This window comes from Tympanuchus pallidicinctus, unplaced genomic scaffold, assembly GCF_026119805.1.
Source record: "Tympanuchus pallidicinctus isolate F22 unplaced genomic scaffold, pur_lepc_1.0 scaffold1, whole genome shotgun sequence".
NCBI lineage: Eukaryota > Metazoa > Chordata > Aves > Galliformes > Phasianidae > Tympanuchus > Tympanuchus pallidicinctus.
The window spans coordinates 77,875,942-77,893,144 of NW_026294618.1; the positions used below are offsets into that span (position 1 = coordinate 77,875,942).

The 17,203-nt window shown below is 47.8% G+C and overlaps 1 protein-coding gene across 1 annotated transcript; it reads left to right on the forward strand.

Moving 5' to 3' along the window:
• Window positions 1-10,556: 10,556 nt before the first annotated feature.
• Window positions 10,557-16,497, forward strand: LOC128075828 (cytochrome P450 1B1). The gene is made up of 3 exons (XM_052672923.1): window positions 10,557-11,134; window positions 11,523-12,539; window positions 13,574-16,497. The coding sequence occupies exons 1-3, from the start codon at window positions 11,115-11,117 to the stop codon at window positions 14,184-14,186; spliced, it is 1,650 nt and encodes a 549-aa protein (XP_052528883.1). The 5' UTR covers window positions 10,557-11,114; the 3' UTR covers window positions 14,187-16,497.
• The last annotated feature ends 706 nt before the right edge of the window (window positions 16,498-17,203 follow it).

Consider the following 17,203-nt stretch of genomic DNA (forward strand, 5'->3'; position numbering starts at 1 on the left):
CAGTGGATGAAGGACACGCTTCATGCTCCAGTATTCACTGCTTCATGACACGGGCACTGGAAATGCTGGATATTAGATAGGTATCACTTAACCCATCTCAGTTACAGAGATTTCATCCAAAGACTTGCTACCTTCACTGGGACTTTCTCTTACATCTACAGGTGAAATGTGGGCCTGCTGCTTCATGTAGCTGCCTTCTCTTTTCATACTGCAAACCTGAATAACTTTATTAAAAGAAAAAAAATATTTCACAACTCCTGTCATGTGCTTGTTCCCAGCCTGCATGCTGGTGGGCTTTCTTGCCCAGGGGAAAGGGAAAGGTTGAGCCACAGAAATACCCAAGTCCAGTTCAGCTCTCGCTCCAGGATACAGTTTATTATCTAAACATCAAATTCATAAAGTAACACAAAGAAAAATTATTCCCTCATCCAAAGCCAGCTGCAGGGGCTCCCAAGCTCTTCATGCCAGAAAAAGGGCACACATCTCAATCTAAACCCCTGCTGAAGCAAGTGACAAGCAGGCAGCCTGTAACCCTTTCCTAACTGTTTAACCCTGTCACAACAATGTTTGCTGTTGTAAATGATGTCTTCCACAACTGGAACAGATAGGTCTTTCAGGTTTCTGAGCACACAGCACTAGGAAGGCTTGTTTTGTGTATCAGTACTTACAGCAGCACTGTATAATTTTGCTCTGTTTATTCAAAACTGAGGCCATGGAATGGTGTATGCAATTTATTTGTTGGTTTTGGGTTTTTTTTTTTTTCCAAAAGGAAAACTTTCTTGAGCAGAACAAGTGTGTACAAACATTTCAGCTTTGAGAAATATCCTGACCACAGGAAGACCAGCCAAGTGTTTAGGATGTCACAGGCCCTAAGAAGTAGCATTAGATGAGGGTCTTCTATACTCAGCCAAAGTACCAAGACAAAGGGAGATGGATAACAATGAAGATATGCAAAATTGTCACGTATTCTGGATGCTTAGAACAGAAAAACATGATGGGAAGCAGAAAACTGTTAATGAAGAGTTTTTAAAATAAAGCCAGTTCCCTGAATGAGAAGACAAATAGAGGGGTGAAAACAGGAAGCAAGAAATAGCAGAGTGGAGAGGAGAAATGCAAATGCACTTACTTCCAAGGCTGCTTCAGATAAATGCCTTTCACAGGCAGAGTGTGGCTGCCTGCTGTGGGCTTCTGGAGAAAGGGAAGATGCCTTTGTTTTGTTTGGCTCAAAAATAGGAATAAAACCTTTGTTTCTCAATCACTATCCCACAAATTTAGACTTCATTTTCCTGAATGCTGGCTGCCCAAAGTTGATCCAGAGTGTGGTAGAGCAGATCGCAGGCAGATCCCACATCCATTCCCAGTTTTTTAGGGAAGATGAGGTACAGTAAAGATTAATTGTGCTTATAACCAAAAACACAAATTTGCTCCCTTAACAACAGGTCTATCTTTTCTTCTGCTATTTTTAACAATTATTTTACGATTCCCTCATCTGTAAGAGTAACATTCAACTCCGTACTTTGTCCCTCTGTTTTTGAAGGATGTGTGAATAGCAAAGTCTGCCCCACAAGGCCAGTGTGAGCAAAAAACTGCTTTTTAATCACACTGTATGAGAGGTGGTGTTGAGACTGACTAGTATCCTTTCCTTTCCCAAATCTTCAAAAGAAATGCCTGATTAATTCCTTTGGTGCAGTCTTTAACACTGGGTTAAGACACATACCTGAAATAAAATTATTCAGCTTTGAGATTTCAAGGTAAACTTTCTTGCCTGGCAGACTTCCCTTCTGCTTGAGGACTTAGCTAATTGAATGTGGAATCAGTGAAATGCAAGTTTAAAGAAGAAATATGACTAGGCTTTCTTTTTGATTACTGTCAAGAGCAAGCAAATCAGTGTGCATGTTTAGGATTGGACCCCACATCTCCTTCCAGTCTTCTGCTATAACTGAGGTGGACCACTCTCTCCTCCTCTCCTGCAGCACCAGACAAGTGAGTGGCTCAAGTGCAATCTCTTCAAGTAGTTTAGGGGGCTGTGACCTATGCATTACATGAGAAGCCCCAAACCAGCATGGGCCCTGGAGCCCCTGATGCTGCTGCATCTCTGCACACTCAGCACTTCTGCCTTGCTGCAAGGAACCTCATCTGCAGCCTCCTCTTCCTGATAGCTTCTCCCTGCCAGGCTACAGTGTAAACACCCTATCTGCCTTTTTTTGCCTAGTTTTCACAAAGTTTTCATGAGATCAGTTGCTGGAGCAGCCATGAGCAGACCATAGCCCTGATAACATGCCCATACGTTCCTTGCCTGGAGAGGGCAAGAGTGGTGCTTGGCACAAAACTGAAATATAGACCTGCACATAATTGGTGGATTAAGTAGAAACTAAATCAGGTTCTGTCACTTTAAAAGTTTCCTCCACCCTCCATCACCTCCATCCATCAGTTGCCTGCAGCATGTATATTGAGGAATCGCGTGCAAACGTTACCATAACCCAAGGCTTAACATAAACTATACTCTTTCAGGTCATTGGCAAATAACAGGTATATCCGGTTGTGCCTTTGTACTTGCCTGCACGCAAATTAAAAGCGCATGTAAAGTTACAATAATCAAAGTCAGTCAGGGGGAAGGGGAGGAGAGCAGGGGGATAATAACCGGGGGATCAGGTTATTTATCTTCACGGAGAAGACACAGAGAGGAGCCGGCTTGCATGCCATTTACACCTAAAAAGAAAGACTGAGCGAAGCTGGCTGCTGGCCAAAGCCACCCCAAGAGCCCCACGCTGTGCCAAATCCTGCCTTTGTCCTGCATCTGGTGAAGTGCCCAGTGACCTCCGCTGCTGCTACCGTCCTCACGGTGCTGTGCAGAATCTCACACTTCCACCCTGACATCCTGAGGGCATCTCAGTGGAGGAGAACGGTGGCCAAAATGCACCCTTGGCCTTCTCCTTTGCAAGTCCTTTGCTCTCCCTCTCTTTGCTCTGAGTGCAGAGCTGCCACCTCTGTTCCCCAGCAGAGATGATCCCCACAGGGTGACCCCAGCACCGCCACCAAAGAGGCACAGGCTGCCCACTGCTCTCCTTCCAGCAGCAGCAGCAAGCCTTCCTGCAGCCGTTCAGATCCTGGCCAGGGGAAAGGGAAGAATTTATGGCAATTTTTTTTCCTGTTTTTTCTCCCTTAGCGTGCCATGAGATTAACAGACATTAGCGAATGCCTCTTACCGGAGCACTGTGACAAGATGAAACCTGCCCCAACTGGCACCTGCAGACGGTTTCCCTTGTGGTCTTTGATCTGCCATTGCTGAAGGTTAGAAGACCTGAATGGCTCAGAAGCAAACACTTCTTCTGGGTTTGCTTCCAAATGCTAGGAACGCTATGTTTGTGTCAAAAGTGTTTTCTCTCCCTGATGAATTTACTCAGAGGAAACCTTAATTACTATTGTTTGTCTTACAGGAGGAGTCAACTCTCTTGATTAAGTCTATAGGGAATGCTGAAAAAAATATCCTATGCTCTATTTTCCACGAGTGACCACAGATACCACAAAGGGAGTTTCCCTGATCCCTTTGGTTTGACTCTGTTTTCTCTAAGCCTTTCTTCAAATTAAAAAGTGCGCAAATAAACAACTCACATTTCCCATACCCCAGGGAAAAGCATGAATAATTTTATAGGCTAGCATATTACCCTCACGCATTCCAGTCCTCAGAATTTGAGTCATTTCGTTTACCACTAAAACGCAGTTACTGCTGGAGGCGACTACACCAAACCCTTGCACAACAGAGCAAACGAAGCCAAGAGTGCCCTTACTTCAGAAGGATGTGCAAAATTTCCTTAGCTGAGCAATCACGTCATTGAAAGTTGAATTCATTCTGAATTCATGCATTTGCATCTGACAGGATACTTCAGTTAGCAAGACCCACTGTTTCTGGTGGATAATCTATTTGCAGCTTCTTCACAAATACTGACCTGCATGAATGCCAAAGGAGGAGGGTGAACGTATTTCCCTGTGCATTTAAGAAAGGGTGACACTTGTCAAGGTATGGCATTTATGAGCAACTTGAAATGACATGAAATTTCTAAGGTCCATGACATGAATTTTCTTTGGGAAACACCAGTTCTTTACGATTAAAAGCTAGGGATAGTCCTCACATAGTATCCCTATTTGGTTCTGCTGTGACCTCGACAATAAGTCTGTGCCCAACAGAGTCCCCTCTCTCAGAAAACCTGAAAGGGGCAAATTTATGTAAAGGACATACATTTATTTAAAACACCAAAAACTTCCCAGTACCACATTTCAACTGCTTGGACAAGAAATTACCCCAGACCCTGAGGAGATCATGCCTAATAGCACAAGTTTGGCACAACCACTTGAATGTTCCAGTAAGCAGAACGGGATTTCCTGAAGTTAAAACTGAAGCCTAGACAAGGGAGGAAAATGCTGCCAGTCCCACGAACACTCTGAATAAGAATGGGTAGCCAAGGTCTGCCTTTTTCACTTGACAGCATGCCTCAGTAGTGTCAGAGGAGGGTCAGGTTGGATAGTGGGAAAAGGTTCATCACTGAGATGATGGTCAGGCACTGGAACAGGCTTCCCAGAGAACTACCCATGGCACCAAGCCTGCCAGAGTTCAAGAAGCACTGGGACAATGTTCTCACTCTCATTTCTGATGGTTCTGTGTGGTGCTAGGAGCTGGGCTAGATGATCCTTGTGGATCCATTCCAAATTCGGATATTCTGTGATTCTATGAGTGATGGTCCCAGTCTGACTCCACAAGAGAAAGCACGTGTATCTGCACAATGCTAGGCCTCTGGCATCACTTCCTGAAGTACTCTCAGATTAAGAACTCCCTTAATCAGTAAGATTGGAGGTATAACAAGGACAAAGCAATGAGGCCTTTGGGCAGCTTTCTTACCTAGATCAGACTTGCAACCCCCACTATACAACCAGATTTAATCTCTGAAGGAAGAAGAAACTGGAAATTCAGCTTAGATTCCTCTAGAGGCTGCAGTGTTCAAAATGCATTGCCTATAAATTTTGAAGAGCTATTTTTCTTTTAAGGGATCAAAGGATGGTGCACACGCAATGCAAACTGAGAACCCAAACAATCAGTATTCTGTGATGGAGAAATTCATTGGCTAGTTTAATCAATGGCTAAGAAACATGATAGGAAAACTCTCATCAAAGAACTGTAAGTTTCTTTCTTTCATCTGTGCTTCATCATCTTTCTTCTCTGTGCACAGTGTCCACTTGCAGAGTTCCCTTACCTGGAAACTCCAAGACACTGTTACGTATAACTTTGTCCAGCTGCTATCATCTGCTCCAAAATTTCCTGTCTTTCCCAGGAAAGTCCACATTTCACCTAGAAATTTTCAGAAATGTTCAGTCTAAAAGCAGCTGAAACTCTTACATATGAGAATGAGGAAATTAGCCTAATATTAAAAATATGGTGTGGCCTTTTCTTTGAAATGCTTTGTAGCCTCAAGCTCTAAAGCCGGGGCTTGATAGTTGTCCAGGTAATGTGTTGTCTCCCACGTCTGCTTTTTATTCTTCCATTGATAATTCACTCAGATTTGAACAAATTTCCAGTTTCTGACAGTGGGGAATGGCTTGAAACTAAAGGAGGGGCTGTTTGGTAAAGGCAAGATGTTAGGAAGGTGTTATTTACTCCGAAAGTAATGAGGCTCTGGCACAGCTGCTCAGAGAAGCTGTGGATGCCCCATCCCTGAAGGCACTGAAGGCCGGGTTCAATGGGGCCCTGAGCAGTGAGTGGGGGGCAACCAGCCACAGCTGGGGGATGGAACTGGATGATATTTAAAGTTCCCTCCAACACAAGCCATTCTAAGAATGTATATTTTGCACATCTGTAGTAGAACATTTTGTAGAACGCTGGAGAGCTTCGCAGGTAGAACTTCAAAACCTTCAGCCATTCAGAATTCGCTTCCACCAGTGAGCGAAGCAGACTTTGCTTTCATCCGCAGCCTGGGGATGTTTAGAGCTACCATCTGTCACTGCCCGAAGTACGTCAACACACTCTCATTTGCTAACCTGGCAAGAACTAAACTCTTCAAGTTAATAAAACAATTGCACTGTAAACTCCGTAACATAACTCCTAATACAACATCCAAAAAAATCTAGAAAACAAATGAAAAGGACAATATTACTGCTTGTTAACATGTTAACAACATTAGCCCTAATCGATGGCCACTGATATTAAGCTCCAGAGTCAGCCATCATTACATACAGACCATAAAGTTTCTATAGCTCAAAATAAATCTGGCTCCCAGCAGCACAACTCAGAACCAGCATGACAACATGAAGCTGCTAGGTGCCACGGGGAGTCCATGGGCTGACGAGGGACAGTGAGCAGGCACCGACATCTGCATGCACAACGTGTCTGAGCATAGATACAATAACACCAACCTTGAGCAGGGTCTAACTTTTCCCAAGCGTTGCTGTTTCATCCATCTTTCTTTGAAGTGTTTCAGAGCACTTCAGTAAGGATTGTTTGTGTGGCATAAATAAAACCACACACACAAAGTGCCATGGATGAGGGCCAGCAGCATATAAATATGAGTTTGCTCTTCTGCTTCACAGCAAAGGACTATTTAAAAAGGCTGCCCGAGGGTAGCCACAAAGTGATCAGCTCCGTGTTTGCCTCTCAAGGAAAACTTAATTGTGTGGTTACATATAATGCTGTCAAGAAAAAGCAGAAAAGCTTGGAAATGAATGTAGGAATTTGGAAACACAAAACTGAAACAGTTCCATAAACGCGCTTGGTGCTGGAATTAACTATAACACTATGTCCTCATTTTCTGCAATCATATTTGTGTGTAACCTGTGTGGAAGCACACCGCAATATATGTCTTTCTTTTGCAAGTAACATGGAAAATGCAAACAGATGGGGAAGCAACAAACCAGACCGGCACTGAGCTGAGCCCCAGTGAGTACTGGGAGGTTCCTTCCCTTCCCTTGGCAGCTGTGGGAACTTGGCTTGGGGCTAGGAGTCTGACTTAGGCTTTACAATAGCCAAGGAGAGCTGAAAATGGGAGCTGGGAAGTCAGTGGGAATGCTGGGCAGAGTGAAAGTCCAAAAAAAGCTGCAAATTAATGAAGGTAAAGAATGTGATATGTAACCACGAATACATTAAATACATTACGAATACTTTAAAAAGCACGCAAAAAATGCTTTAATTCAGGCCAAAGAAAGTACATGAATATCCCTGAATCACAGAGCTGCAGCTGGCTCCTGTGTTTGTCTGACACTGAGCAGCACTGAGGACACAGCTACCTGTATTTTGCCAGCATGTCGTGCGTGGTATCATAGGAAAGCTGCCAAAATGAGGAACAGCAGGAACATGCATCAGAACAGTCCCACTGTCTTCCACACTGTGGTAACCCCATTTTAGGGCAGTCGTATCACTGAGTAATTCAGTGCCACGCCAACAGCCCTGAGCAAGCAGGTGCATCTCCGTGGTGTTGAGCAGCAAGCACAGATGTCAGTTCTGGCTGCCCCAGGATGAAGTGGCTGCTGCAGAATCTACCTGAAGCACAGCAATAACTCCTCACCGTGCTGAATGCTGTACAGACATCACTGGAGCAGACTGCTGTAAGAGCAGAAGTGTACATGGTTTAACGGCAATTTTTCTCATCTCCAACAGTTTATTGAGATTAGAATCAAGCTCCAGAGATACCTATGAATGCCTGCAAAATTTTAAGCAGTCTGAAACAATATTGCATTTACGTTTCCAAGCACTTTGTGCTTTACAGTGACGCTATTTGTTTCTTCATCTTATAGAGTATTGTGCAACATTCAGGAACAGACAATCGGAAACAATATTTCCACGGGATTGTTTAATGAAGAATGGGTTGGATCGCTCTATAAACTGTAAACAATTTGTACAAGCTCTGTACTGAAGCAATCCCAGGATAAAGCATTGCTCAACCATTGTATAACCCGCCTCAGGAATTAATAAAACAAAGAGTGAGCACCCAGGTACGGGAAAGAGCCAAAGGAACTCCGAATAGGTGGGTTCTCCATGGCAAGCTGCAAAAGCAAGAGGTAGGGAAAGCAAATGAGACAATGACAAGTCCTTGAGAAATTCCAGTTGCTGCTCAAGAGGATTTATGTGCAGCGGATCCTAGCTGACCTTGCCAGTACCCAAAAAAGCAGCCAATGGCTGTCACAGAAGAAAAACTGAGAACTGAGTCTGCAAACCCTTATTTAGGTACATAGCTCTTAACACGTGCAAAACCCCGTTAAGGGGGTTTCTTTAAAAAGGGAGGAGTGTGGCAGAGAGCTAAGAATTTCCTCTCAAAAGACAAATGAAGACTCTCCAGATTTTGCACTTATTCTCCCTTTACTAAACTTTCATCTCCAGAACAAGGCCCCCCATGTCTGCCTACAAAAAGCACCTCCAGTTGGAGCTGCAGAGGTACTGATGTCTCCACAGACTCTGCCAGCCTCTCCGTCTGGCATTCCTGTCAAATCAATCAGGATTTTTAACAGATTAAGCCTGAATTCCTTTCTCTTAATCTCAAACCCACCCACTTCTGCCCCTTCAACTCCTTTCCTCTTCCATACCATACATAAAGTAGGGACTCAGAAATAATTCACTTTAGGCAGTGTACATTTTCAGTGATTCAGTCTTGGATCCTGAACAAAACTATCTTAACCTCAGAAATCTGTGGCTGCCTTCATTAGGACCCGTACCGGCATTAAGGCATCAGAATTTGGAGAAAAGAAACATGCATTATCTTGGAGTGATTCTGAATTTCTACACTTCTACAAACATAAGAAGAAAAGTTATGAGTGAATAAAGTGCTAGGCAGGAGGGCAATTAATGGAATATTACTGAGACCAAGGGCCCAATCATCCCCTGCCTGCTTTTTTGCACTACCCTAATACACAGGTGTGATGTTTTATTCAAGCTGTGCCTGATTAATTAAGGAACCAATCAAGGGCATATAAAATCAAAGCCTAGAAAACTGGGTGAACATTTATTTCATACAGGCATCATAATGCTCTAGCTGAAATGGGGTACTAGCCTGAGACTGCAGACACCCTGTTAGTACAGCACAGGGCCATCAGGGTACTATCATAACAGAGTATTTACATGGGAGCTGGAATGGAATCTCTTCTGTTTGCTCCAAAGTAAATGGCAATGCCTAACTGTGAGAGCAACACAGCTAGTGCGAGTGATGCCTCCAAGAAAGGATTTGGGGACTTTCTACAAAAAGCTGTAATGCCTGAGTTTTAGGTAACTGACTCTCACAGTTACCAGGAAAAGGCAAGTTTGCCTGCTAGCGATGGCAACTGCCCAACACTATAATCCAGAACTCTGGTAACTGCTCCAAGCTAAGTCCTTACTGCCTGCTGCAGCACCCAGAGCAGCCTGCAGGGAGAAGTCCTGCGTTCTCCAGCATGCGACTGATGAAGGCAGGAGGGATGGCTGTCAGGGTGGGACAGGCCACTTTGCCATTGCTGAGCAGTGACATTGTGGGAAATCAGTTTTCAATCATATGGTGCCGTGGGGGAGATCAAAGCTCGAGGTCTCTCTCCAAGCTCGTCCCAACTCTTGTGCTGTAGGGACAGAGCTGTCTGTTGCTGCTTTTTGAAGCTGGACCATGCGTGGGGCCGGCTTGTGGCATCCTTCAGTTCACCCAGAGATGGGGCTGGGAGAAAGGAAGTTGGCTTCTTCTGGAACTGGTGGGAAAACATTCTGACACCCCTGTCAGTGCCCCTTGACAGTGGCAGGAACAGGAAGAAGCACAATGTGTACTGAGGCAGACAGACAGGAGTTTGGAGACGTGCAGAGAGAAGTGGCTGATGCTGGTTTGGGTAGTAGTATTACTGCCCTGGAGCCTGAGACAGTGACAGCAGAAAGGGTTGCACTTAGCAAAATCAGAAGCAGCAGAACCCCAGCCAGGCCTGGGATCGTGCTCTGGGTTGGGCTGACTCCCAGCATCTAATTTTGCCTAATCCCGAAATGCTACCAAACACCTTTTTCTCCTTCTCACGATGTGACTGTATAACATCTGAAAAAGTTTTAGTTTTTAGTCTTGTTCGGCACAACTACAAATCACGGCCTTTCTGACCTCCTGGGGAAGGGTTTCCTTTACGCAAGGGCGGGTGGGGATGCGGCCCCGGTTCCCCCTCCAGGACGCCTGGAACCCGGCGGGCTCGGAGATCGGCATCTTCCCGGGGCGGCTTTCAGAGCAAGAAAGCACCGGGAGCGGGAGGGAAAGGAGGGCGAGCAGCGGGGAGGAGGCCGAAGGGCAGCGGGACTGCCCGGGTGCTGGCCGCCCGGCGCTTCCCCGCCGCCTTCCCCCCGAGCCGGTGTCAGGTATTGCGAGGAGGGGTAGGGGCCCGGGGAGGAGATGGCTGGAGGCTTTCCAGCCCCGGCTCACGCAATGCAAACTCCGCACGCAACGGGGAGGCGACAGGCGGAGGAGGGGAAGCTCTCCAGCTCCCTCAGCCCCCAAGATGCAGGCGAGACGTTGCCTCCTGACACAGGGGGCGGCGAGCCCGCCCGCCACCCCGCTTCCCTCCCTGAGGCTCCGACGCCGAAACTTTGGGTCCGGGCCATAAAAGCATCCGCGGCTCAGCCGCTCCGCTTGGCGAGGCCCCAAGGGCAGCTGGCAAATAGCGGCGACCCCTCGAGCCAGGGGAAGGGCCGGGCAGCGGCGATTTGTCAGCGGGGCCGTCTGCGGCACGCCCGCACCGCGCCGCGCACCGCGGATGCCGCGGGTTTAAAGGCGCGAGCGGCGATGCCAAGAGCCCAGGCGCGGCCGCTGCCGCTCCGGCTCAGCCTCGGACCCCCCGTCATCCCCTGAGCCGCTTGCACCCGCCCTGCCCCGAGCCAGCAAGCGGTAGCGCCGCGCAGGTGATCGCGGGCACCGCGAGGCTCCGAGGGACTGAAGCTCCGGGAAGGTGACGGCGGCTCCATGCTAGGAGCGAGTGCCACCGGCGTCTGCTTGCGCACGACCCGCCGAGCTCCGGGTGACGGGAGCAGGCGGAGGAGGGGAAGCTGATGAGTTTCCCAGAGCCCGTGATCTGAACGCCAACGCCGCCGCGCTCCCCGCCCGTCACAGCCACCGCTGCCCGGTTCCGCTCCACCCTCCCCGAGACCTCCGATGGAAGCAGCGTGCAACAGGTCAGTTCGCGGAACAGCCGCTCTCCCTCCTCCCTCTCCTCGCTGCCTCAACCGGGCGGCAGCGAGCAGCGGCAGCGGTACCGACAGCCGCTCCGGGAGCGCGGGCATCCCGCTGCTCCGCCCGGGACGAAGCCGGCTGCGGGCGGCGGGACGGGCGGGAGCATCCCTCTCGCCTCCCCCCGCGCCTTCCTCAGCCGCATCCGCTGCCGCGGACCTGCCCTGCCGGTGAGCAGAGCGACGGCTCAGCCGCTAAGCGCGCTACCGTCCCACGCCTATCGATCGGCTCCCAGTTCGCACACGGGAGCGGGTCGGGCGCTTTCCCTCGCTCGCCCGGGTCCGCGCGGGGGACGTCGCCCGCCGACCGTCCCCTTTTTCCCTTTCCTCGCAGCATGGCCCTCGAGAGGCTCGGGGAAGCCCTGCGCGGCACCCCGCCCCTGCAGAGTTCCCTGCTGCTCCTACTGTGCCTGCTCGCCGCCGTGCACCTGGGCAAGCTCCTCCTGCAGCGGCGGGGTCGGCGGCGGCTGGGCGAGCGCCGGGCGCCCCCGGGCCCCTTCCCGTGGCCGCTGATCGGGAACGCGGCGCAGCTGGGCAGCGCCCCGCACCTCTCCTTCGCGCGCCTGGCCAGCACGTACGGCGCCGTGTTCCAGCTGCGCCTGGGGCGCTGGCCCGTGGTGGTGCTGAACGGCGAGAGCGCCATCCGCCAGGCGCTCGTCCGCCAGGGGGCCGCCTTCGCCGGCCGGCCGGCTTTCCCCTCGTTCCGCCTGGTGTCGGGCGGGCGCAGCCTGGCCTTCGGCGGCTACTCGGAGCTCTGGAAGCTGCACCGCCGCGCGGCGCACGCCACGGTGCGCGCCTTCTCCACCGGCAGCCCGGCCACGCGCCGCCTGCTGGAACGGCACCTGCTGGGCGAGGCGCGAGCGCTGGTGGCGCTGCTGGTGCGGGGCAGCGCGGGCGGCGCCTTCCTCGACCCGTCGCGGGTGCTGGTGGTGGCGGTGGCCAACGTGATGAGCGCGCTCTGCTTCGGCCGCCGCTACAGCCACGGCGACGGCGAGTTCCTGCGCCTGGTGGGCCGCAACGAGCAGTTCGGGCGCGCCGTGGGCGCCGGCAGCCTGGTGGACGCGCTGCCCTGGCTGCAGCGCTTCCCCAGCCCCGTGCGCGCCGCCTACCGCGCCTTCCGCGACCTCAACCGCGACTTCTACGGCTTCGTCCGCGGCAAGTTCCTGCAGCACCAGCGCAGCCTGCGCCCGGGGGCGGCCCCCCGCGACATGATGGACGCCTTCATCCGCCTGCAGCGCGAGCAGCCGCGGCTGCAGCTCGAGCACGTGCCCGCCACCGTCACCGACATCTTCGGCGCCAGCCAGGACACGCTCTCCACGGCGCTGCTCTGGCTCCTCATCTTCCTCATCAGGTGGGCGCTCCGCTCCGCTCCGCTCCTGCAGCGGCGGCGGGGCACGGGGGCAAGGGGGGTCGCGGGGAAAAGGGGGCCGTTAGTTAACACGGGGGCTCTGGGAAGCCGGCCAGAAAATAATAATAATTAAAAAAATAATAATACAAAACCTACTCTGGTAACGTTGCATAAGGAGCGGCTGGCAAAAAGGCAGCGGAGTAAAAGCCGAAAGCAACGGATTTTAGCAGGTCAAGATCAAGGAGATCATAGGAACAGGATAACAGCCGCTTAGGGGAGATAAAGAGTTCGTGCACTGGGTTACAAGCCCGCTATTATGCTGCTGCCCGTAACGTGTGCCTGCGCCAGGATTGCGTGACCTGGGGAAAGCTCCCCAGAAGCGCCCAGGCAGAGCTAAGGGAAAATGCACGAATATTTGGATGGTGCTTGCTTAACGTGAAGTCTGGACAGTCTGGCATACTGCAAGACGGTGGTCTTTAAATACACTGTAAAGAAAACATTTTGATAGTAATTGTAGAAGCGTAAACAACCCCTGAGTGGGATGTTCCCAAAGCTGTCCTGACAGTTATGAGCAGTGCAGGGAATGGTCGGTTCCCTCTGTATGCCGTACACCTTTGGTAAACTTCCTGCTAGCTAAAAGAAGCCACATGCAGAGACAAAACACCAAGTTCCCCTTCTGACAGAAAGCCCCAAATTGAGGACAGAGGTAATCTTTGCTATAGAATGGATTTTCAAAATTGGGTCAGAACATTCCGTTTCAGGATGTTATTTCACTTTTTACATTTAAAATTGATTACGTGTGACATTAAGGAAAAAACTGAGCAAAGCCAAATGACACTATTGTGTAGAAAACTTGAATCCCTCCCTCAGTCTTCTGTCAAGATTTGCATGTTCTTGCAAATTTAAGCTTTGCTCAGACTGCGCAATGTAGAGGAGGGGTGAGACTCTGTGAGAAGTGTTGAGAGCATGTGCTGTTTTAAAAAAATGAAACCCTCTGACAGCATTCCATATGTACACATGCTTACTTTAAATGACAGGTATCCAAAAGTGCAGGCTAAAATGCAAGAAGAAGTGGACAGGATTGTTGGGAGAGACCGCCTGCCCTGTGCTGAAGATCAGCCTCACTTGCCCTATATCGTGGCTTTCCTGTACGAATCCATGCGTTTCAGCAGCTTCGTGCCTGTTACCATCCCTCACGCCACCACGACCAACACGTTCATCATGGGCTACCTCATTCCCAAGGACACTGTCATATTTGTCAATCAGTGGTCAGTGAATCACGATCCAGCTAAGTGGTCCAACCCAGAGGATTTTGATCCAACGAGATTCCTGGATGAGAACGGCTTCATCAATAAAGATCTCACCAGCAGTGTGATGATTTTCTCAATGGGGAAACGGCGGTGTATTGGAGAGGAATTATCCAAGGTGCAGCTGTTTCTCTTTACTTCCATTCTCGTGCATCAGTGCCATTTCACTGCTAATCCAAACGAGGATCCTAAAATGGACTACACTTACGGGTTGACCATCAAACCCAAGCCGTTCACCTTGAATGTCACACTTAGAGATACTATGGATTTGCTTGATAAGGCTGTCCAAAGACTGCAAGCAGAGAAAACAGCCAACGAAAATCAGCCGTCGGCAAACACCTAAGCGCCGAGCCGAGCCTTGAAAGATGCTCCTCTCTTTTTAGAATTACATAAGTTATAGTTTGCTTTGTTTTGCTGACCTTTTTGGAAAACAGCCAACGTTGAAGGTACAAGAGCAGGAAGGAAAACTTCACAAGTCATAATTCAGTCCTCTTTAATTCTAGAGGGAGAGCCAGGGGGATGATTTAATGTACTAAATGATAAAACATATGCCATTTGAAAGTAAGCCTTTCATTTTCTTGCGTGTTCACAAAGCTGCCATTGTAAAGCACACTTTATCCACTGACTGGTTGGAGCATCTCTGGAAACTGCGGGTGCAATCCTCACCATGTCTCCATGCACTCTGCCTTAACTCTAAGTTTGCCTTCAGTGACTCCACATCCCAAAGTAAAATTCCTTATAAAAACAAAGCAGAACACAAAAACAAGACAATGCTTTGAACACTGCAGCCTCTCTCTGAATTCATTCTACTGCAACCTGCTGTAAGCATACGGCAAGTCCCATGTTGTGACTGCTGGGATGTGTATTAATGCCTTCAGAATACATGTTTAAATGATTTTTTGTAAAATGCCAATGTAAAATCTTGCCTTTAGCTTTCCAAAGTGTTTACATAAATGCCTTAAAAATTACTTGCTTTTGAGCACAACCTTTTAAAATACCATTCGTATTTTATGTGAGAACAAACAGAATGTCCCAGTACAGTAACTTGTCATTGAAGCTTGAAAAGAAAGATCAGATTTGATACATCATCAAGTGGTAAGCGTGATATAATGCATGTGCTGATATATTCATTAGTATGAATGAAATAGATATTTGAATTAGAAAGCTGTTGTAAAGGAAAAGCTGAACTTTGTGTCTTTCTAGCAAAGAGTAAATGACCTGTTCTTCAGCACGTAGGTAAGTCTGATATAGATTCATGTGTGCCAAGGTACGTAGAAATAACAATTTGAGGTTCTGCATTGAAACCCTCATATCACAAGCCTCAAGTAATGCACGCAGCACATACAGCCTGGCCCACTGGTCAGTCTGTTAGCTCAAGTTTAATGCTATTATCCTAAATTAACTGTATCCTTTTAGCATGATTTGCTTGAAACAAAGCCTCAGGAAGAAAGCTAACATATTGTGTCCTGAATAACTGAGCAAATTAAATTGAGCAAAAAAAAATAAATAAAAAAGAACTTCCAACTTTTTTTTTGAGGCAAAAGTCATCAAGTTAAGAAAAAAATCACTACTGTTTTGAAGTAGAATATATACTTGAAACTTCAGAGCCTTAAACATCTGGCTAATGTTTGTGCACACAAAGCAGCATGTATTTCTCTAAAGAAGGAACTGTCACATCTAAATGCCTGATTTTGAGAAGTGTTGGATATTTCCTAGGAGATACAGATCGCCTTCAGTTACATACAAGATCTATCAGAAATGAGAGCATCTCAGAAGACTTAGTGTGATCAAGGACAAAATAAGGTTTTAGTAGACGTAGAAAAATAAGGGCTAAAATATAAAGTAGCTGTGCTGAGACCCTAGCAAGTGCAGATGTGCATCTCATAGATAGCCAGTCTTCATCCTGTTGGCAGCAGTGACAGTACTCATGCTGACAGAGGTAAGAGCTGGCTTAGTGGTACCATCATGGCCTTCTCAAATAGAAACTTCACTATTGATTTTAATAACCTGAACTAAGTCTAAAAGTATTGTTCCATACCCCCATGTAGTACTGCTACACCTGTTGAACATCTCTGATTTTAAATGGCATTGATCCTCTTTTTTCAAAGCTAAAAAAAAAAACCCTCTTCCATGCAAAAGGAGTAACCTCAGGTGTTTTTCTGAATTACATGTCTGTGATATCCCAGAACTTAGCCTATACCTGTGAAAAGCTTTATATGATATTCAGCATTTTCATATGGAGATCTACATTAGATCCATTTGTAGCAAGACAGTTTTCTTCGTACCTTTATATCATTTTTAAAAAAAAAAAAGTATAGAGGATATAACCTACAACTGAATAGTTAGTCTAATTCAAAGATCACTAATTATTATTTTAATTAAAAAAAAGCTTTTGCAGTTTTGTACTCTTCCAAAAGCTTTAACTACTCATTGGCTACTAATGCAGCTTCCACTCACACTGCTCACATCTGTCGGGGTCACAAATTATATTGCTGTTGGCCAATTAGTGCCTCATTTAACCTGCAAAGTTACTCCAATTTAGTAGCACCCAGTTAGAATGTGTTGCAGTTTGTTCAGTGAGCTAACTTGTATGGTCATTCTGAGATGATTCATCGTGTTACCAAAATATTAAATAAAATTATTCTTGTACTGGCTTTGCTTTGTTTGTGACTTGTCAGTGACACTGATTTGGAAAGTATTACAATTTTAGACAGTTTTTTCTCATACACCTTTCACCCTCTTTTGAGTTTTAAGGTTTTTCTGCATCCTGCACTTAGATCTTTCTCAGGCTTCCCTGCTCATTCACACCTTAGTGCCTGCATTAAGCTTCCTTGTATGCCTTGCTAATTACATTCCCTGCTGCTCTTCTCAACATCTGAATTCTCAGCATCTTTTGCTTTCTTCTCATACCTGCCAATCTCCTATGTTATTTTCCTCTCTCTGGCATTTCACTTTTACCTCTGTCTCCTCTGATTTCAAGCCCACAAACTGGTTCTCCCTTCTTTCTTTCCCCTGTCTGTACCTAGTGCTAGCATCTATACATTCCCAACGTTGGATCCCCACCAGTGTAGTTGGGCCAATTTGTTCTGTTACAGCCTTAGTGTAACCAGGAGCCCCAGGAAAGAAATCTCAGGGCCAAACAGCCCTTTGCATTCCCCCGCTGTGCAACCTGCCACAAAGTCAAGACCATCCCGTGGTGAGGAGTGCCCTACACTGTGTGTGTAAAACGCTTCCTCACCATGCAGTCCTCCCCTTTGCCTCCTTCTCCACAAGGCTGCTTACCTCAGGCAAAATGTTCACATCTTCCCTCCCAAAAGCTGGGAGGAGAAGAAACATAGACTCGTAGAATGGCCTGGGTTG